Genomic DNA, 20,543 nt, shown 5'->3' with positions numbered 1-20,543 from the left:
CCGTAGAGGGGACCATCAAAGTAGCAGATGCCAGTGTAGAATCCTGTGGCCAATTCTATCAGGTGATGTGCCTAGGTGTTTCCTGTCCCTGGGAAGCTGGCTAATGCCATTTTTGACCGACAGAGCAGGAAACACCTGTCCATGCAGCAGCTGCTTGAACAGGAACAGACAAGCTTTGGTCCTGGATTGCGAGATTAGCTAAAGTGTAATATTCAACCAGTGTAAAGCAGAAGTAGAAATCATCACAGAGATGATGACCTAACTACATATTGAAACATGGGGCATCTGCAGAACAACAAAACAAATACCTAAGAGGAAGTCAGTACCCTGTTCCCACCAATGATGCAGTGCATGGGGGCTTTTGGGGGAAACGAAAGTCCCTAAATAAACATCACAAGTCACTCACCACCACTCAGCAAGCAAGCTTGTATAATAATGGCGTGATGTTGTGCAAAGTGAAAATGACAGCTTGGAACTGATGTTGCGCATAATATATATATATTTTGTACGACCCTACTGGAATGCTCACCCTTGATTCGAGTCTTACACCATGAAGTAGCCCTGAGTGCCACAGTGCTCCAGCTCTTCTCCAGGGCAACTCTGCGGGTGGGTGTTGCTATGGTGACCAGTGAGCTGAGTTAAGGTGGAGCTTTACCTAGCAAAGACTTATAGATGACCTGGAGCCAGTGGGTTTGGGGACGTATTTGTAGTGAGGGCCAGCCAGCGAGAGCGTACAGGTCGCAGTGGTGGGTGTTATATGGGGCTTTGGTGATAAAATGGATGGCACTGTGATAGACTACACCCAGTTTGCTGAGTGGAGTGTTGGCTATCTCAACCCCCCCCCCCAAACAAAATAATAAGAATACAATAATAAACACTTGCACCCTTTCTGGCTCTGACTTAACTGATAACTACTTTATTGAGGGAATGTGTACTTACTATGCTTGTCATATGTGGTTGTCAAATCAAATCACCGAATACAACATGTGTAGACCTTACTGTGAAACGCTTACTTACAAGCCCTTAACCAACAATGCAGTTTGAAGAAAAATACCTTAAAAAAGTAAGAAAAAAAGTAACATAATTAAAGAGCAGCAGTAAAATAACAATAGTGAGGCTATTTAAAGGGGGTGCCAGTACAGTATATACAGTTGAAGTCGGAAGTTTACATACACCATAGCCAAATACATTTACACTCAGTTTTTCACAATTCCTGACATTTAATCCTAGTAAAAATTCCCAGTCTTAGGTAAGTTAGGATCACCACTCTTAGGGATCGCGAACCGCTAGCGGAACACTTTTCGACAACATCCGGTGAAATTGGAGCACACCAAATTCAAATGACAAAATGTCAGAATAATAGTAGAGAGAGGACTGGCCACCCCACATAGCCTGGTTCCTCTCTAGGTTTCTTCCTAGGTTTTGGCCTTTCTAGGGAGTTTTTCCTAGCCACCGTGCTTCTACACCTGCATTGCTTGCTGTTTGGGGTTTTAGGCTGGGTTTCTGTACACCACTTTGAGATATCAGCTGATGTATGAAGGGCTATATAAATCAATTTGATTTGAAATATTTATTTTAGCTTTTATTTCTTTCATCACATTCCCAGCGGGTCAGAAGTTTACATACACTCAATTAGTATTTGGTAGCATTGTCTTTAAATAGGTTAACTTGGGTCAAATGTTTCGGGTAGCCTTCCATAACCTTCCCACCATAAGTTGGGTGAATTTTGGCCCATTCCTCCTGACAGAGCTGGTGTAACTGAGTCAGGTTTGTAGACCTCCTTGCTCACACACGCCTTTTCAGTTCTGCCCACACATTTTCTATGGGATTGAGGTCAGAGCTTTGTGATGGCCACTCCAATACCTTGTCCTTAAGCCATTTTGCCACAACTTTGTAAGTATGCTTGGGGTTATTGTCCATTTGGAAGACCCAATGGCGACCAAGCTTTAACTTCCTGACTGATGTCCTGAGATGTTGCTTCAATATATCCACATAATTTTCATTCCTCATGATGCCATCTATTTTGTGAAGTGCACCAGTCCCTCCTGCAGCAAAGCACCCCCACAACATGATGCTGCCACCCCCGTGCTTCATGATTGGGATAGTGTTCTTCGGCTTGCAAGCCTCCCCCTTTTTCCTCCAAACATAACAATGGTCATTATGGCCAAACAATTCTATTTTTGTTTCACCAGACCAGAGGACATTTCTCCAAAAAGTACAATCTTTGTCCCCATGTGCAGTTGCAAACCGTAGTCTGGCTTTTTTTTTATGCCAGTTTTGGAGCAGTGGCTTCTTCCTTGCTGAGTGGCCTTTCAGGTTATGTCGATATAGGACTTGTTTTACTGTGGATATAGATACGTTTGTACCTGTTTCATCCAGCATCTTCACAAGGTCCTTTGCTGTTGTTCTGGGATTGTTTGCACTTTTCACACCAAAGTACGCTCATCTCTAGGAGACAGAACGCATCTCCTTCCTGAGCGGTATGATGGCTGCGTGGTTCCACTGTGTTTATACTTGCGTACTATTGTTTGTAAAGATGAACGTGGTACCTTCAGGCATTTGGAAATTGCTTTTAAGGATGAACCAGACTTGTGGCGGTCTACAATTTTTTTCTGAGGTCTTGGCTGATTTCTTTTGATTCTCCCATACAATCAATAAAAGCATTGTTGTAAAATAACGTTTTTTTTCTTACGATTCATCAATATCTAGTTCAGATTTGGCTGCTAAGACTTTTGCCATATTTCTTTGAGAAAATGCCTCACCCAGTTCATCATCAATCCATGGAGATTGACGAACCTCAACTGTACTCTTTCTTACTGGTGCATGATGGTCCATTACCTCAGTGAGCAAATCAATAAAACATTCTCTGGCGTGATTTAAATCATCCTCTAGATAAATCAGCGCCCAGGGTACAGAAGCCAAATCATTTTGAAATAGCTCATGATTAAATGTTTTCAAATTTCTCTTGGCCACAATCCTTTGGGGTTTATTTGTAACCATGGTGTTCATGGTTATGGTCACAATCTTATGGTCTGTCCAGCCCACTGGCATTGATTTGGCTTTTAAGCATTGCAATAGTATATTACAGAAGATCAGATCAATGCATGTGTCTGAATGATGAGCCAACTTAGTTGATGATCTGGTAGTGTCATTAACCATTTGTTTCAAACCACAGTTCTCCGCATATCTCATCAATTTAGTTATATTCTAGTTATTATGATCATTCCAATTTATATTAAAATCACCCAAGATAAATCCTTCCCTGTTATTATCTGTGGCCTGGTCAAACCCAGTGCATAAGTCATCCATATAGGATACCTTAGAGCTAAGAGGTCTATAAACACATCCTACCAAAATTACGTTAACTACTTCAGTTGGCTGATTTCACCAAAACGTGAATGTAATATGACCTATTCTAGGAGCCTATTGTTTGTGTATGACCTTTATTAATTGTTCACTTCTTTGTCAACAATGTCAGGTACAGGTAGAGTTGACTGGGGCCTTCAGTAAGTAAGGCACAGGGGGTAAGAAATCGTTTTTAAATTACAGATATAAAATCCAACTGTGACCATGGTAAAGTTAACTACATTACTTTGGTTGGCTGCTTTGAGCAAAACGAGTATGTAATATATCGTATTCTGAGAGCCTAGTGTGTGAACTATGTGGAATATTTTTGGACACTTCCCTGAAAACAGGTACTAACAGGAGGTGCAATATGAGTCTGTCAGGTCGTCACTGAATGGCAATGGAGGCTTTGGTGGTCCACACAACGAAGAAGCAGGTGTTCCTTCCAGTAATGTGGAGCTGACTTTTGACTCTGGTGCCAGTGGGGATGGTCTTCCCGGAGGCGATAAGACCCTACCTCCTTGATATAGAAATCCTTCAACTTGACTGCCTCATCAATGGTAAGGTAGGCTGTCACTGTAAATGAGAATGTGTTCTTTAACTGACTTGCCTTGTTAAATTAAGGTTAAATAATACATTAAAAAAAATAAGTTCCCTTGCACCATAGGGACACTTGACCTCCACCACTGCTATGGTGCCCACCAGACCATCCGGTGAGGCACCCAGGATCCCAGATGCTGTGACCCAAAGCCCTGACTCCAGCACATCCATCAATGTAGCTGTTTTGAATGCCTTGATGCCCTCCTCTTCATTATCGGTGCCCCACTTTACAGAAAACACCAACGACTGTGATCTGAGGACCCTTTTTAGCAGAGACGGAGTAATGAACTTGGCCCTAACCACTGCTCCATAACTGCTGGCTGTCAACCTCCCTCTCTTCATGGTGTGCCAGTTGGGGTTGATGCACTGTCCTACTGTTGCTTGCCGTATAGCCTCCTGCTGCTCCGCCGACAGCGCCATGCCAGGCAGGATGCCTGCATGCCCCAGGTGTCCTTGTTTTTTAACAATGTCCAGTGATGACAGGGAAGGTAGTGGTTGTTCTGGCTCAGGTTCAGGTTCAGGAGCCCTGTCATTCCACTGAACCTGCCCTGGAGATGGTTCCTTAGTCACTGAAGATCTTCCTGTGTGGGCACTCGGGATATAGCGTTGTAGTCTTCGGCCGGGTACAGGTACTCCACTGACTGCACCTGGTTGGGCACGGCTGGCTTCCTCCACTCACATTCCACAGCCGTACGGCCAATATTGTGGACCACCAAAATAGGCTGCATGGCTACACTTATGAGCTCCATGTGTCACCCTGCAACACACATTGGAAATGATTTTGGAAAGATTGTCATCTTTTTGAGTGCAACACTATATAAATAAAGTTTGATTTGATTGATGACATTACAGCTGTAGAATATTTAATCAACTGTATGTTTCACATGAGGACAAGTGCAGTTTTTTCATTAACTTTTCATTGATTGCTTGGGATTTTATCACTTGACATATCAATCATATAGTGGGAAGGATCATGAATGCATGTACCACACCGAAAAAAATAAATACTGTGCCTTTGAAGATTTGTCTCTGGTCATGAAACTACAATACAGGCTTGATGTCTTAACAGTCAATTCTGAATATCAATAGATTTTTAGATTCATTCTCATCAATGACAACATTCTAGAACTGAGTTATAAGTCATCTAAGTCTGATATTCAGGATCATCTGGTTAATGATTATATCATTAAGTGGCTCTTGTAGAATGACAGCTTTATAGAACACACTGTATTTACAAGATGCTCAAACTTAACTTAATAGCTTCACTCACCCACACAGGATAAACTTTATCCCTCATGCTGGCCCTGACCAAACTGGTAAATTGCCCCTCACTATAGCTGCACTTTTCCACATGTTCAGACTATAGTGGTCTTTTCCCATTTTAATACACTTATGCTCATCCTTAAATGCCATAAAGTCTGAAATAAACAAGTCGACACACTGTACAAACAATTATCTAGGCTAAGTATTAAATTATGTTTTGATCTATTGCTCTACTAGAAAAACGATGTCCCGAGTTTCCGACCTCGAATTCTGAATTGGATGACCGTTAAACATTGTTTTTCCCTGTCAGAAATCGTTTGTAATTTTTTTTTAATTCACAGTTGTTTTGAATGCACTTAAATCAGTAGTCCCTGATGGCTGTGGTAACTATTGACGACACCAGAACTAGGCTTTAACGTACACATTTTTTTTATTTATTTTTTTACCTTAATTTACGGTTAGGCATACGGTTAGCAGTGTGGTTAGGGTAAGGTTTAAAATCCGATTTTAAGAACAATTGTAGAAAGCGTGGCTGTGGTGACGACCTGGGGCAATAGCAACCAATCTGTATCCCTAATCACCACACAACTTCCGGATAATACAGTGACGCAATCATCTGAAACTAAAAGTGGAATTTAACTTGGCAACTTGAGTAAATAGGTGGCGTTCTACATAGCTAGGTAGATAACTCTACCCACGACACAGAGGATTTGTTTGATGAAAGCAAGGAGGTAGTCAATTGTATTTGTATGTTGATATAGCTAGCTATGTAACGTTAGCTAAACCAATAGCACATTCTTCTATCTAGCTTTAGCATACATGTTTTGCTAAACTAGCTAGCCACTAGATCTATCTGCTGCGTCAGTCTATTTGGTAACGTTACTAACGTCGCTGGAGAAATGTTGAGCAACAGTTCTCTGAACATTTCGCTATTGTAACCTAATTCAACTACGGAACTATCGATTGTCATATGTTTGGATTCATTATCCCATGCTAATTTACAGGCAAGGGGGTCGGCTACTTTCGTGACCTCACTCTACATCCTGAAACAATGGCTAGCGCTGCCCCTCCACCAGCAGCTGCCTCGACTGCCACTGAGAACCCAATCCCCGGCTCCAGCAGCTCGACAGCGGGGGAGGGTGGTAACCAGGACAGCACATTCGAATGCAACATCTGCCTGGACACCTCCAAGGATGCAGTGATCAGTCTGTGTGGGCATCTCTTTTGGTAAGCACCCTCTTGTCTTGACACTGTTCTGTATTTGAGATTGAGGGACATTCATCCTTATTATCTGGTCGCCTGTACTCGGTAAAGGGTCTCGTTCACAATTAAATAGAGTAATTTAATGTATCTCTGTGGTCTTATTTCACATGTTAGTTGTATATGGGGAAATGTTATTGATGCCATTTTTAGTTTTCGTAGTGCAATCCTCAGATGTCAGGATGAATGATGAGATGAGATACTATGATTTGACTGTCATCTAATTATTCTATCTCCCATCCCTTACCTTCCCTGTCCCCTTGCACATCTAGTTGGCCCTGCTTACATCAGGTAAGGCAGTTGATACCTAATTTATTTTACACAGCCACTGTCATGATCAGCTGTCACTTGACCCTATCCCAAGGGATACTTTACTGCTTCTCTGAATGTATCATGTGATCTTAACCAGGTAGGTCTGAATTGCTCCCCCCATGTTTATGCAGTGGTTGGAGACCAGACCTAACAGACAAGTGTGTCCAGTATGCAAAGCAGGCATCAGTCGAGAGAAAGTCATCCCACTATATGGCAGGGGAAGTACGGGCCAACAGGACCCAAGGTAGGTTGATGCACTCAATACATGAAAGCAAGACGCACAGTTTTCATACATTCCTCAGTTATCTACTCTGAATTCCACATCCCAAACTACTGCTGTAAACAACTAATCTCTCATTGTTATAGGGAGCGAACGCCTCCTCGACCACAAGGACAGAGGCCAGAGCCTGAAAATCGTGGTGTAAGTTTTCAGACTGTAATTATTTTTGGAAGAATGTGAGCAAAGTTCAATCCAGATTGTTCTACTGTGTACCACCTGTTTGCAATGTTGACTGCTGTATTGCACTACCCATTCATGATGAAACTATTACATGGTATTGTGTAGTTGCTGTAGTGCAAACCTGCCCATAGCCTAATTCATTAGCAGAATTACCTTTTCCACTGGGACCTATTAAGCTCTATCTGATGAGTAAGAGAGAGAGGCTCTTTATTTGACCCCTTGAGAATGACAACACGGCACTAACGATTGCGTCACCTCTCCCTCAAAACACCTGTTAAATCAAGTTTTTTTTTGTACATATTGAATAGTAATGTTATAACCCTATCAATGCAATGTTACTGTAAGGTTCTCTTTCTTCCCATTACAGGGATTTCAGGGTTTTGGTTTTGGAGATGGAGGATTCCAGATGTCTTTTGGCATTGGTGCCTTTCCATTTGGCATTTTTGCTACAGCTTTTAACATCAATGATGGAAGACCACCCCCAGGTACTTTAGTTCTGCAGATTGCGCATTGTGTATTGTAACAATGTTTGATAAAAATGTGATTATTGTGAATGGCCCCCTCTACCTTGAAAAGCAGTTGTTCACCTGTTAAAGTAATCTCTCTCAACGTGTCTCCACACACATAGCTGCCCCTGGAACCCCTCAGCACATGGATGAACAGTTCCTGTCTCGACTCTTTCTATTTGTTGCTCTGGTGATCATGTTTTGGCTGCTAATCGCATAAATGTCTGAGCAGCCAGGACGAAGGCTCAAGTTGGACAGTTGTTTGCAGATACTTGTTTGATTTTTGTCCTTTTCCACATTTAAGTATTGTCCTCTAGACTTGACAAGCTATTGATTTAATTTCAGTAATCAATATCACTACTGTTTGATTACACCTGTACTATGAATCCTACCGAAGTCTGAAATATTTTTTTTTGTTCGAACAATGGCCCTGCCTCTCATTTCCATCAAGGTTGTGTTTTTATTAGACATTTTAAGTGTACCAGGTTGGCAATATAGAACCAGATACTAAAAGAAAGATGGTAAATGTAAGCTACCAGATGTATCCTCTGTGCTTCTATGGATATAGATTACAAGTGGTATGTCCTGTTTCTAAACTAAATATGATATATAAATTCAGGAAGAGGCGTATCATTGGTGATACTTTAAAATTGACACAACAATTGCCTTTTGGGTACCACTACCAGTATGAAGCCATATAAACAATACAGTGGTCCATTTTTATGTGTGGTGTTAGCAGGGGAATAGTTGTGAAGAGCTGTATTGGTATGGTTTTAAGTTATTTAATGACATACTATACCAGTATGTCCTCAGTTGCGCTAGGAGCGATTTGGTAAGACAATTTATTCACTTATTTTCTGAAACATAAGAAATAATCTTAAGGTTACAATATTTGAAGGATGAAAGTTGAGACAATTTAAAGGAGTTATTTTTTTATTGAATGATACTGTCATTGTCTGCCACTTGTAAGACTATTTAGTCTGAAAAATGTAGAATTCTAATGCAAACGCTTCTATAGCATACATAGTAAAGAGCTTGGGAAAAAATATGCAAAAGGTATAAAATGGATATAGTTTTCAACCTGACACAACTAACAAGATGACGGTCATGATAAGATGCATGAGTAACTGATGCAGTTATTTGAGTAATCCCTCTAATTTCTATTTCATTTTTTGTCTTGTTTACAACTTTTACTCATTTATTCTAAAACAAATATAGTAAAATATATAGAGTGGATTATTATAATAACAATGGATGGTTAGAATAGCATTAGCATCTGTAATAAAGACTGTGTACTATATCCTACTGAGAGATCTTTACCTAAACATTAATTTCACCTTTTATATGGGTTGTCAATGTGTTTCTCATCACTCAATTCCAGACAAACATCCAAAATTAGAAACAGAATAACAGCCCATTTTATTTTCAATTGGGTTAAGAACTTGCATTCACAACAGCAAAATTAGATCTATACAAATTTAAAAAGTTATTTTTTGCACCTCTATGATACCACCAAAAATGTGATATTCCAAAAACAGAACATGAATAACTTGCCTATTCATGTGTATTAGGAGAGAGATTTAAAAATATATTTTAGAAAAAGATTTTCGGTCAAAATAAAAAAACATATGAACCTGAGAACAACCCGTCGACCCTACAATATGAATGAGTTATGACGTCTCTTGATCTGGCAGTTCTTTGGACACCGTCACCGGCAGTTCATTGACAGTCACTGGCTGATCCATACTAAACTCGGCCTCATACATAATCTGTTGGATCTTAATTTTGGTCTCACATCTTTTTTGTGGGGTTAGCCTCTTCAAAGCAGGAACGAAGCTGAGGAGTAACATCTCATCCTCGTCACACTGCCAGATAGGGATCGTGGAATCTGATCTGTGATCTTTCTCTTTGGCCAGCAGCTTCCTGTTCTTAGCGGAGCGCTTAGAGGGAGTGCTTGAGGAACATGGTGAAGCAGGTTGTCTTGTCTGAGGCCTCTCCTTGGTTGCGGAAATTGATGACTGGAGTACTGCGGATGTCTGGGGCGCTGGGGACGTCTGGGCGCCTGGTGGACACTTGCCCAGAAAAGACAGTTGGGCACCTTGTTGCCCTGGGGACAGCTGGGTCACAAAAGCTAGCTGTGACATGGTGCCAACCTGGGTGCTAGGGGTTTTCATGTCGTTCACCAGGGCTGTGTTGAGTGTTTTGACAGGTATTATTTCACTCTGTGCGCTTTTATTGATTGTATCAGGGCTTTCCAGGTTGGCAGGGGCCACATTGCTGTTTCTTGGTTTAATGAATGGTTGAAGAAAGATCAGACGTTGTCTGTATTTCCATCGGCTTGGAGCGAGCTCCCCTTTCTCCTCCTTACTCCTCTTCTCCTGTCTTACTTCCTTGAAGTATCGGTCTCTCAGATTCTTCCATTTCCTTTTGCACTCTTCAGCTAAAGGGATAAATAAATATAGATTAATCATACTCAATATAATATATTGTTTTATGCATTGGATATCGAACATGAAGCTTTCTAAAGTAGTATGAATATAACTATTTATTTATGTATATTTTTTCTTCAGATAACGTTAGAGGTGATTGTCTCTATCCCATCGATGGAGCCTCATCGGGTTCCTACTTATAAACTGTAAATAGAAGGAGCTACCATTGGAGTTGGTTCTAATTTGCAGTGCTCTCCATTTCATGTCAAAATGTCGACAGGCTGGCTACTTGACATTTGTTCTATCAGTGATTAATTGGTAGCTAATGTCATTCACGCGCGGAAAATGCGATGCTTCAAATGACGCTACTTGTGTCTCATCACGCGGTGGGGAACGGAGAAGAAAAATCTCTCTCTGTGCGGCAGTGACTGCCGTCTGCGCTGATCTCACGAATTCGTCGCCGCTGATCTCACGAATTCGTCGCCGCTGCCTCCCCATTGACTACAATGCGGTTCTTGCAGTGAGGTGCTGTTAAAACTCACCGTACTCATATGCTACTCACGTGATTTAAAACATATAATATAAACAAACTTGAAAAAAAAGTCAGCTTGCTTACAACTAATGTTAGCTAGCTAAAACATTTGCATTAATGTGACTTGATAATTTGTAGAAATAGGCTACCAAAGCTCACCTGGAAGAGCTGTCAATGAGCTTATTTTCCCCCAAGCAAGTGATCTTGTGTCACCATTGCGGTAATCTGGCAAAGTTGTATTATACAGCTCAGGAAAATTAAAAACAGACAATATCAACTTTTCGTCCATCTTGACTTCTTGACATACGCGGAAGCGACGGTCTCCCGCCTTTCCGCCTGTGTGGCGCGTGGTTACGTCAAAGCGGTATGTACTGTACAGACTAATCCAGCCGATCCGCTGCCGCATGCGTGTCCCTGGGCTACCTGTCTCCCTTTATCTGTCATATGCCTACTCATCACAAGAGGGCAGTACAATCTCGTGTTCTGAATACTTAGACAGGACACAACCAATGGATTTGGCAGTATGATATACCATCTCTGGGACACCTATCCTGAAGGTGGGCTCATCAGTGTCAACCTAACTCTCAAATAAATATAAATAATTGACCAGACATTAGTCCTAGGCTATAGCTAAGCAAATTATTATATTAGATGAAGTGCAAACAGGCTAGCGGAAAATCGGTGCTCATGCTTTTGTCTCATTTCATGCAGCAGTAGCCTATTATTTCCATTTAAAAAAAACATCTGTGTCATATGACAACTGGCATATCAGCCCCGACATTAGTGGAGCTACAGGAAAGTCCACCAGAGCTGTTGGCAGAGAGTGTAATGTTAATTTCTCTACTATAAACCGCCTCCAACGACGTTTTAGAGAATTTTGCTGTATGTCCAACTGGCCTAACAATCGCAGACCACATGTAAACACGCCAGGACCTCCACATCCGGCTTCTTCACCTGTGGGATCGTCTGAGACCAACCAGTCGGACAGCTGATGAAACTGACAAGTATTTCTGTCTGTAATAAAGCCCTTTTGTGCCGAAAAATGTATTCTGATTGTCTGGGCCTGGCTGGGACTATGCCCTCCCAGGCCCACCCATGGCTGTGCCCCTGCCCAGTCATGTGAAATCCACAGATTAGGGCCTAATGAATTTATTTTAATTGACTGATTTCCTTATATGAGCTGTAACTCAGTAAAATTGTTGCATGTTGGGTTGATATTTTTGTTTAGTATAAGTACTGTAGGCCTCTACTAGCATTTATTTCAACACACAGTACAAGCCTTTACCACTGGAGAAACATAATTACATGCTTGTGTAGATACATCTTCTGTTGCTCATACAACTCTAAAGTCTTCATTGTGTGTAGTCAGTCCAAGCAGGCCAAAACCTCTGTACCATTCCCATTAATTGACTGTTCACTTATGGCATTTCAGTTGTTACAGCATTTGAAAAATAGAGAGAAATGGCATCATTCCACAACACATCTATCCACCCAGCTCCTCTCACACCTCAGGGGTACCAGCCTGGTTCATTAGTGGGTCCCCACCCTCCACCTCCCTTTCCCCACCCACTCTTTCCACCTTCCCGTTCCCCTCCCCTTCCTCCCGCACTCTGTCCTCTTCAGCAGGTGTCTGTTGGACACAGACTGCCACCGTATTCTCATCCACCATTTCACATGTCAGATTGCAGAAGGCAGAGAGAGGCAAGTTGAGGCAGCCCCCGCTTACTTGCCTTTTGTTCCTGCTGGCTCCTGAGCTTCTGGCTTGTGGGTATAAAGACCCAAGCGGGTCCCTGTTTAATATCCATTCACATAACTGCTGCATAGCTTTAAGCAGCAGCTGTCAGAGCAGCTCACATATCACTGCACCTGTACATAGCCCATCTGTAAATAGCCCATCCAACTACCTCATCCCCATACTGTATTAATTTATCTTGCTCCTTTGCTCCCCAGTATCTCTACTTGCACATTTTTATATATATATATATATAATATAAATATATATAATATAAATATATATACACACACACACACACATTGGGGCAAAAAGGTATTTAGTCAGCCACCAATTGTGCAAGTTCTCCCACCTAAAAAGATGAGATAATTTTCATCATAGGTACACTTCAACTATGACAGACAAACTGAGAAAAAAAATCCAGAAAATCACATTGTAGGATTTTTTATGAATTTATTTGCAAATTATGGTGGAAAATAAATATTTGGTCACCTACAAACAAGCAAGATTTCTGGCTCTCACAGACCTGTAACTTATTCTTTAAGAGGCTCCTCTGTCCTCCACTAGTAACCTGTATTAATGGCACCTGTTTGAACTTATCAGTATAAAAGACACCTGTCCACAACCTCAAACAGTCACACTCCAAACTCCACTATGGCCAAGACCAAAGAGTTGTCAAAGGACACCAGAAACAAAATTGTAGACCTGCACCAGGCTGGGAAGACTGAATCTGCAATAGGTAAGCAGCTTGGTTTGAAGAAATCAACTGTGGGAGCAATTATTAGGAAATGGAAGACATACAAGACCACTGATAATCTCCCTCGATCTGGGGCTCAACGCAAGATCCCACCCCGTGGGGTCAAAATGATCACAAGAACGGTGAGCAAAAATCCCAGAACCACACGGAGGGACCTAGTGAATGACCTGCAGAGAGCTGGGACCAAAGTAACAAAGCCTACCATCAGTAACACACTACGCCGCCAGGGACTCAAATCCTGCAGTGCCAGACGTGTCCCCCTGCTTAAGCCAGTACATGTCCAGGCCCGTCTGAAGTTTGCTAGAGAGCATTTGGATGATCCAGAAGAAGATTGGGAGAATGTCATATGGTCAGATGAAACCAAAATATAACTTTTTGGTAAAAACTCAACTCGTCGTGTTTGGAGGACAAAGAATGCTGAGTTGCATCCAAAGAACACCATACCTACTGTGAAGCATGGGGGTGGAAACATCATGCTTTGGGGCTGTTTTTCTGCAAAGGGACCAGGACGACTGATCCGTGTAAAGGAAAGAATGAATGGGGCCATGTATCGTGAGATTTTGAGTGAAAACCTCCTTCCATCAGCAAGAGCATTGAAGATGAAATGTGGCTGGGTCTTTCAGCATGACAATGATCCCAAACACACTGCCCGGGCAGCGAAGGATTGCCTTCGTAATAAGCATTTCAAGGTCCTGGAGTGGCCTAGCCAGTCTCCAGATCTCAACCCCATAGAAAATCTTTCGGAGGGAGTTGAAAGTCTGTGTTGCCCAGCAACAGCCCCAAAACATCACTGCTCTAGAGGAGATCTGCATGGAGGAATGGGTCAAAATACCAGCAACAGTGTGTGAAAACCTTGTGAAGACTTACAGAAAACGTTTGACCTCTGTCATTGCCAACAAAGGGTATATAACAAAGTATTGAGATAAACTTTTGCTATTGACCAAATACTTATTTTCCACCATAATTTGCAAATACATTCAATAAAAATCCTACAATGTGATTTTCTGGATTTTTTTTCTTCTCATTTTGTCTGTCATAGTTGAAGTGTACCTATGATGAAAATTACAGGCCTCTCATCTTTTTAAGTGGGAGAACTTGCACAATTGGTGGCTGACTAAATACTTTTTTGCCCCACTGTATGTATATACAGTGCCTTGCGAAAGTATTCGGCCCCCTTGAACTTTGCGACCTTTTGCCACATTTCAAACATAAAGATATAAAACTGTATTTTTTTGTGAAGAATCAACAACAAGTGGGACACAATCATGAAGTGGAATGACATTTATTGTATATTTCAAACTTTTTTAACAAATCAAAAACTGAAAAATTGGGCGTGCAAAATTATTCAGCCCCCTTAAGTTAATAGTTTGTAGCGCCACCTTTTGCTGCGATTACAGCTGTAAGTCGCTTGGGGTATGTCTCTATCAGTTTTGCACATCGAGAGACTGACATTTTTTCCCATTCCTCCTTGCAAAACAGCTCGAGCTCAGGGAGGTTGGATGGAGAGCATTTGTGAACAGCAGTTTTCAGTTCTTTCCACAGATTCTCGATTGGATTCAGGTCTGGACTTTGACTTGGCCATTCTAACACCTGGATATGTTTATTTTTGAACCATTCCATTGTAGATTTTGCTTTATGTTTTGGATCATTGTCTTTTTGGAAGACAAATCTCCGTCCCAGTCTCAGGTCTTTTGCAGACTCCATCAGGTTTTCTTCCAGAATGGTCCTGTATTTGACTCCATCCATCTTCCCATCAATTTTAACCATCTTCCCTGTCCCTGCTGAAGAAAAGCAGGCCCAAACCATGATGCTGCCACCACCATGTTTGACAGTGGGGATGGTGTGTTCAGCTGTGTTGCTTTTACGCCAAACATAACGTTTTGCATTGTTGCCAAAAAGTTCAATTTTTGTTTCATCTGACCAGAGCACCTTCTTCCACATGTTTGGTGTGTCTCCCAGGTGGCTTGTGGCAAACTTTACCCGACACTTTTTATGGATATCTTTAAGAAATGGCTTTCCGTAAAGGCCAGATTTGTGCAATATACGACTGATTGTTGTCCTATGGACAGAGTCTCCCACCTCAGCTGTAGATCTCTGCAGTTCATCCAGAGTGATCATGGGCCTCTTGGCTGCATCTCTGATCAGTCTTCTCCTTGTACGAGCTGAAAGTTTAGAGGGACGGCCAGGTCTTGGTAGATTTGCAGTGGTCTGATACTCCTTCCATTTCAATATTATCGCTTGCACAGTGCTCCTTGGGATGTTTAAAGCTTGGGAAATCTTTTTGTATCCAAATCCGGCTTTAAACTTCTTCACAACAGTATCTCGGACCTGCCTGGTGTGTTCCTTGTTCTTCATGATGCTCTCTGCGCTTTTAACGGACCTCTGAGACTATCACAGTGCAGGTGCATTTATACGGAGACTTGATTACACACAGGTGGATTGTATTTATCATCATTAGTCATTTAGGTCAACATTGGATCATTCAGAGATCCTCACTGAACTTCTGGAGAGAGTTTGCTGCACTGAAAGTAAAGGGGATGAATAATTTTGCACGCCCAATTTTTCAGTTTTAGATTTGTTAAAGAAGTTTGAAATATCCAATAAATGTTGTTCCACTTCATGCTTGTGTCCCACTTGTTGTTGATCCTTCAGAAAAAAATACAGTTTTATATCTTTATGTTTGAATCCTGAAATGTGTCAAAAGGTCGCAAAGTTCAAGGGGGCCGAATACTTTCACAAGGCACTGTATATATATATTCTGCACATCTACCATTCCAGTGTTTAATTGCTATATTGTAATTACTTTGCCACCATGGCCTATTTATTACCTTACCTCCCTTATCCTACCTCATTTGCACACACTGTATATAGACTTTTTCTATTGTATTATTGACTGTATGTTTGTTTATTCCATGTGTAACTGTGTTGTTGTATGTGTCGAACTGCTTTGCTTTATCTTGGCCAGGTCACAGTTGTAAATGAGAACTTGTTCTCAACTAGCCTACCTGGTTAAATAAAGGTGAAATAAAAAATAATAGATCATCTCATTTTGCTTCATTTGTTTCCAAACTGTTGTCCACTGACAATCACACTCCTAACTAATTAGAATGATAACAATTGAATCCTTGTATAAGAAATGAGTAACCCCTGTTATATAAACTGCTGTGATGAACTACGATCATAAATAGACAAGCAGACACTTAATTAGATTGGATGCCTAAATATAGATCTCCAGATTCATGCAGCGATGTCTTATACCCTAAACATGTTCAGTGAGACAGGCTCTATGCCGGTGGAAAGTCACAGTCATTTGTATCTCTGATTCCTTGCTTGTTTCTATACATGTCCTTCCTTGTTTCTCTCCATTGCTATGCATGTGGGATGTACAAGGAATGAATCCACAAAATTACTTATTGTAGAAGTAGCCGGCTGTTATGTCTGATCCCAGCAGTACAATGATGGCCGTAAGGATGGTGCTAAGACATAACCTGGAATTTGGAGATACACTTACAAATATCACAGTGAAAGATATTTTCACTTAGACATATATATTATTATTATTATTTTTAAATGAGTTGATATTGTAATGTTAGCTAGCTAGCTAGCTAACTTTACAGACTGTATAGCTAGCTAATTGAATTAAATATAACCAGCTAACTTCATATTAGCTTGTTAGCTATCTTGATGTATTTATCATTGTAAATGAAAAACACAAACTCGAAATGCATTTGTAGTTAGCTAGCTAACAGACATGAAAAAGGGTGAAGGGATTAGCAACTCTGGCTGTCAGATAAGGGAGAGAGTAGGCTCCTCTGGACAGGGCAGATACCTTTGTGGGAGAACATTATAAAAAATATTCTCCAGTTCCAGTACCTAGTTAGAAAAACTATGAGAACAGAGAGATATTGCAACATAATAGCCAGTACTGTCTAATTTGAGCATAATGAAGCCTGTTTCTTTGTGATGTTTTCTGTCCTCAGATACAGAGAGCTGTAAAATTAAGAGGTTCCTGTGAATGTCCCAAGGTAATAAGGGTGTATCCTTGTATACCATGGGTTATAAGTTTGCAAATGTTGTAAACAAAAATACAATTAAAAGTCACACACAATGTATAAACCAATTACATCTGGATCAGACCAACCCTGCTGGATGTGCAGGCTTCTATTCCAGCCCAGTACTGACACACCTGATTAAATTCACAAAATCTAATTAGTGGATAATCACATGTGTAATTGCTGGGCTGAAATAGAAGTCCTCTTACCAAGTAGATCAGGGATCAGTGAAGCGAGGATGGCCACCTCTGGCGTTGACAGTAATTTGTCTGTATTTCTGTGTTGTATTCTCAAATTAACATTTTTTTGTCCATTTGTAAGCACTCAAATTAGTTGAATTTGATTGTCACTCATTCTCAGGATTTCAGCCATGTGAACCTATTTAGCAGCTGATGATAATGGAACGCACTGCCAACTCCGATCCTCAAGCACCCCAACAAGACTATGATATATTCTAATATTTGATGCAGAAAGTGTATATTTGTACATTCAGCTCATTGTGGAAATATTGCAAGTATTTACCCAGCACTCCCAAGTCCTTCTTCGGCCCAGTGTGGACCCGCTGACTGATCCCCACATCTGGGTTAACATGTACACTTTGCCACTGCTTAGGCTGAGCATCACATGACACAGGGAAGTGTGAGACAGCTGCTGGTCTATCAGATAACATCCACAAGAAAAATTATTGATACATCTTGTCCATGTCTGTATTAAAGGCAGTGAGTTATTAAATTAACTTTATGTTGAAAATGCCCTTCAATTGAACACATTGTGTAACAACATAAAATACTCACTGGAGTATCACACCCCCCCGCAAGTGTGTGTGTGTGTGTGTGTGTGGGGGGGGGGGGGGGGGGGGGGGGGTGCCCTATGGCAATGTATGCAGAATTGCATGAAATTACCTTGAAAATGAAAAATTCTCTCAGCCTCATTGTAAAATGTGTAGAATAGCATGATAATGGCTATAAAACTGCACTATGAAATGTCGGTATGCCACTGATAATGCTGTCCCACTGAGGGGAATTATTAGCTTTATTTCTAAAAACGTGCACGTGTGTTGTGTATAAGTCAAGGCCGTCACTTTGTTTTGTGAGATTAGAAATTGTGGTGGTACGTGAAAAGCTTTCCCACCAAAACACATGAGACCAAGTTGATGACCAACTGATTGACCTCAAATACTAGGGTTGAAAACAATCAAGTTATCATTAGACAGCGCTCTTCACACCAGGCCCCAGAATCTGAGTGTAGATAATCAAAAATACATTGGCAGAGGTCGCTGGCAGAAGTTTGTCTTTGTATAGTCCTCTTGGCAATAACAAAGCACCATAGGCTCTCTGAGTCTTCTGGGTTGGGGTAATAATTGTGATCCCAAGGTCCTCCTAAGAAAAAAGCAAAGTAGCCCCAAAAAGCAAGGGACCCAAAATGTGGACATTAAGCAGTGTAGAGAGAAGCAGGCATCATCTCTGCAGATCACACCTTCCCTTTACATTCCATCTATTCAAAGATTGTATTGTTTACAGTTGAAACTGCAAATGGCTTGATATCATGTATTTGTGGGCATCGTACTAAATAAAAACCTGTTGGACTACTGACCTATAATAATAAATAAAAAAACAGATATTCAAATGTTTTGAAAAAGAAAAATCTTAAAACACTGAAAAAGTTTTACCCTCTTCAATGCCAAGGTGAAATGTTAAGACCTCTGGCTGCTTTCAGCCAGTTCAGGTACCTCTGGCCACTGACTTGTCACCTGCAGCTCCATTGTATTGGGCCCCACTGAAAAGAAGGCATCCTAACGGAGGTACACAACAGACAACATGAAAGTGTGTCAGTTTAGAAAGTTAAGATTACAGAGAGTTTAACAAAGACCCTGAAATAAATGTAATTATCCATATCATCTGTGAGGCAATAAAACATATTTGATTGAAACGACGCTGGAGATGAGAAGCAGGTACAGGAGCTGAACGTTTAATGTGGAACAGACAGGTAACAAGACAGGAACAGCGTCAGCACACGGGTAACAACAACATACAAACATTAATGCAGAAGCTGGGAACATAGCTGGGGAACTGACAAATACGATGTCACTTTAAGTACTGAACAGTGCATACCTTCAGTTGGGTTACTTGAATAGTTCTAGGCAACGGGTTTCCACAAAAAAACAAATGGAGTTAGCAGAACAAATGACTTTTTACAGTCTACCGTTGTTTAATTCCCTAATTTTCACTAAAGGCACCACTAGGACTACATAGTGTATAGCCTCACATATAGCCACCCTATTTCCCTTTCTATTCTATAAAATGTTTAAGAAATCAGTCCCATGGTTTGAGCATCTCCAGAGAGCAGAATAGTCATTTTTCCCCTCAGCATAGGGGAAGGAACATTGAACACATTCCACACAGCAATGTCAAATCCTTGTACTCAATCACATTACACACCTCAGGACATGTGTTTGGCCAAAACTTGTTTTGATTTTCATGTTCGGGTTAAAGAACGTATTATCCAACTCATTCAATAGCGCTTAGGTGGCATTGCAGCAATTTCGTAATCTGCCTCACACTGTTTTATTACAGACTAGGCTTACTGAACCGTATGCAAACCATTCCACATTCACTTGAAAATATGTGACAATTTCAATAATTTGGCACCACATTCAGGGTTTATAAATAACCCTGATCCGCCTAATAATTGGCTGCTGGTAACTGCAAACACGGAGTATTATTTCATTTACATCCATGCCATTTCTCAGCTATTTAGTTCAGAAGTTATGCTTAACATATTCGATCCTCTTGCAGTCTAGAAAATAATATTGGTCAAACCAATCTTCCGGCTAGATCTTACACCATTAGGTTGTGCCGTTGGGCAAGGATGTGTTGTTTTAGGTTTATTTTATATTTTCCACAAGAGGATTCAAAGTTTTTACAAACCAATTGCCTTTGACAACAACAATATAAGGCGCTTCTATCATACTAATCCTCAGTAATGAATTTAACACCATTAAACCTATGTGGATGTGATACAATGTCTTTCATTGAAAGAAAATCACAAAGACCAGAGATAGCTATCTCAACAGCTCTAAAAACTATACATCAACAATCTGCTGGCCATTAAACCCCAGTGAAAGGGATGAGGTGATGTTTATTGTTATCTGTTTTCAAAAAACCCTTATCTGAGGAGCTTAGGACAGATTTTGAAAATCCATTAATTCCTTGATAAAAAGGTGTTGTGTTGCCTTATATGAAATCAAAGGATTTGTTGGAGAATAAATACAACCTGTAATAGCTTTACCTCAGCC

The 20,543-nt window shown here is 40.9% G+C and overlaps 2 protein-coding genes and 1 long non-coding RNA gene across 5 annotated transcripts; 1 reads left to right on the top strand and 2 right to left on the bottom strand.

Moving 5' to 3' along the window:
* Window positions 1-3,426: 3,426 nt before the first annotated feature.
* Window positions 3,427-5,791, bottom strand: LOC149983260 (uncharacterized). The gene is made up of 2 exons (XR_016496042.1): window positions 5,655-5,791; window positions 3,427-4,702 (listed from the first exon to the last, which is right to left on the bottom strand). It is a non-coding gene; the product is annotated as an uncharacterized LOC149983260 (long non-coding RNA).
* On the top strand, window positions 5,525-11,750 carry LOC110523746 (E3 ubiquitin-protein ligase RNF185). 3 transcript variants are annotated; one of them, XM_090234764.1, is made up of 7 exons: window positions 5,525-5,939; window positions 6,213-6,435; window positions 6,741-6,759; window positions 6,912-7,024; window positions 7,147-7,201; window positions 7,608-7,725; window positions 9,666-11,750. In XM_090234764.1, exons 2-7 carry the CDS (start codon window positions 6,260-6,262, stop codon window positions 9,677-9,679), a joined length of 495 nt encoding a protein of 164 aa, XP_090090890.1. In that variant the 5' UTR covers window positions 5,525-5,939; window positions 6,213-6,259; the 3' UTR covers window positions 9,680-11,750. The 3 variants fall into 3 exon arrangements, with proteins under 3 accessions (XP_090090890.1, XP_021458387.1, XP_021458385.1); XM_021602712.3 differs by lacking the exon at window positions 9,666-11,750 and adding an exon at window positions 7,869-9,051 and having other exon boundaries at window positions 5,525-5,888; XM_021602710.3 differs by lacking the exon at window positions 9,666-11,750 and adding an exon at window positions 7,869-9,051.
* LOC110523741 (uncharacterized) lies at window positions 9,142-11,067 on the bottom strand. The gene is made up of 2 exons (XM_021602706.3): window positions 10,867-11,067; window positions 9,142-10,186 (listed from the first exon to the last, which is right to left on the bottom strand). Exons 1-2 carry the CDS (start codon window positions 10,994-10,996, stop codon window positions 9,417-9,419), a joined length of 900 nt encoding a protein of 299 aa, XP_021458381.3. The 5' UTR covers window positions 10,997-11,067; the 3' UTR covers window positions 9,142-9,416.
* Window positions 11,751-20,543: the final 8,793 nt, after the last annotated feature.

The sequence above is a fragment of the Oncorhynchus mykiss genome, chromosome 5 (genome assembly GCF_057628025.1).
Source record: "Oncorhynchus mykiss isolate SJ-2025 chromosome 5, ASM5762802v1, whole genome shotgun sequence".
Classification (NCBI taxonomy): domain Eukaryota; kingdom Metazoa; phylum Chordata; class Actinopteri; order Salmoniformes; family Salmonidae; genus Oncorhynchus; species Oncorhynchus mykiss.
Note: the sequence above shows the minus strand (reverse complement) of the source record. Positions and strands in the feature narration are given on the sequence as shown.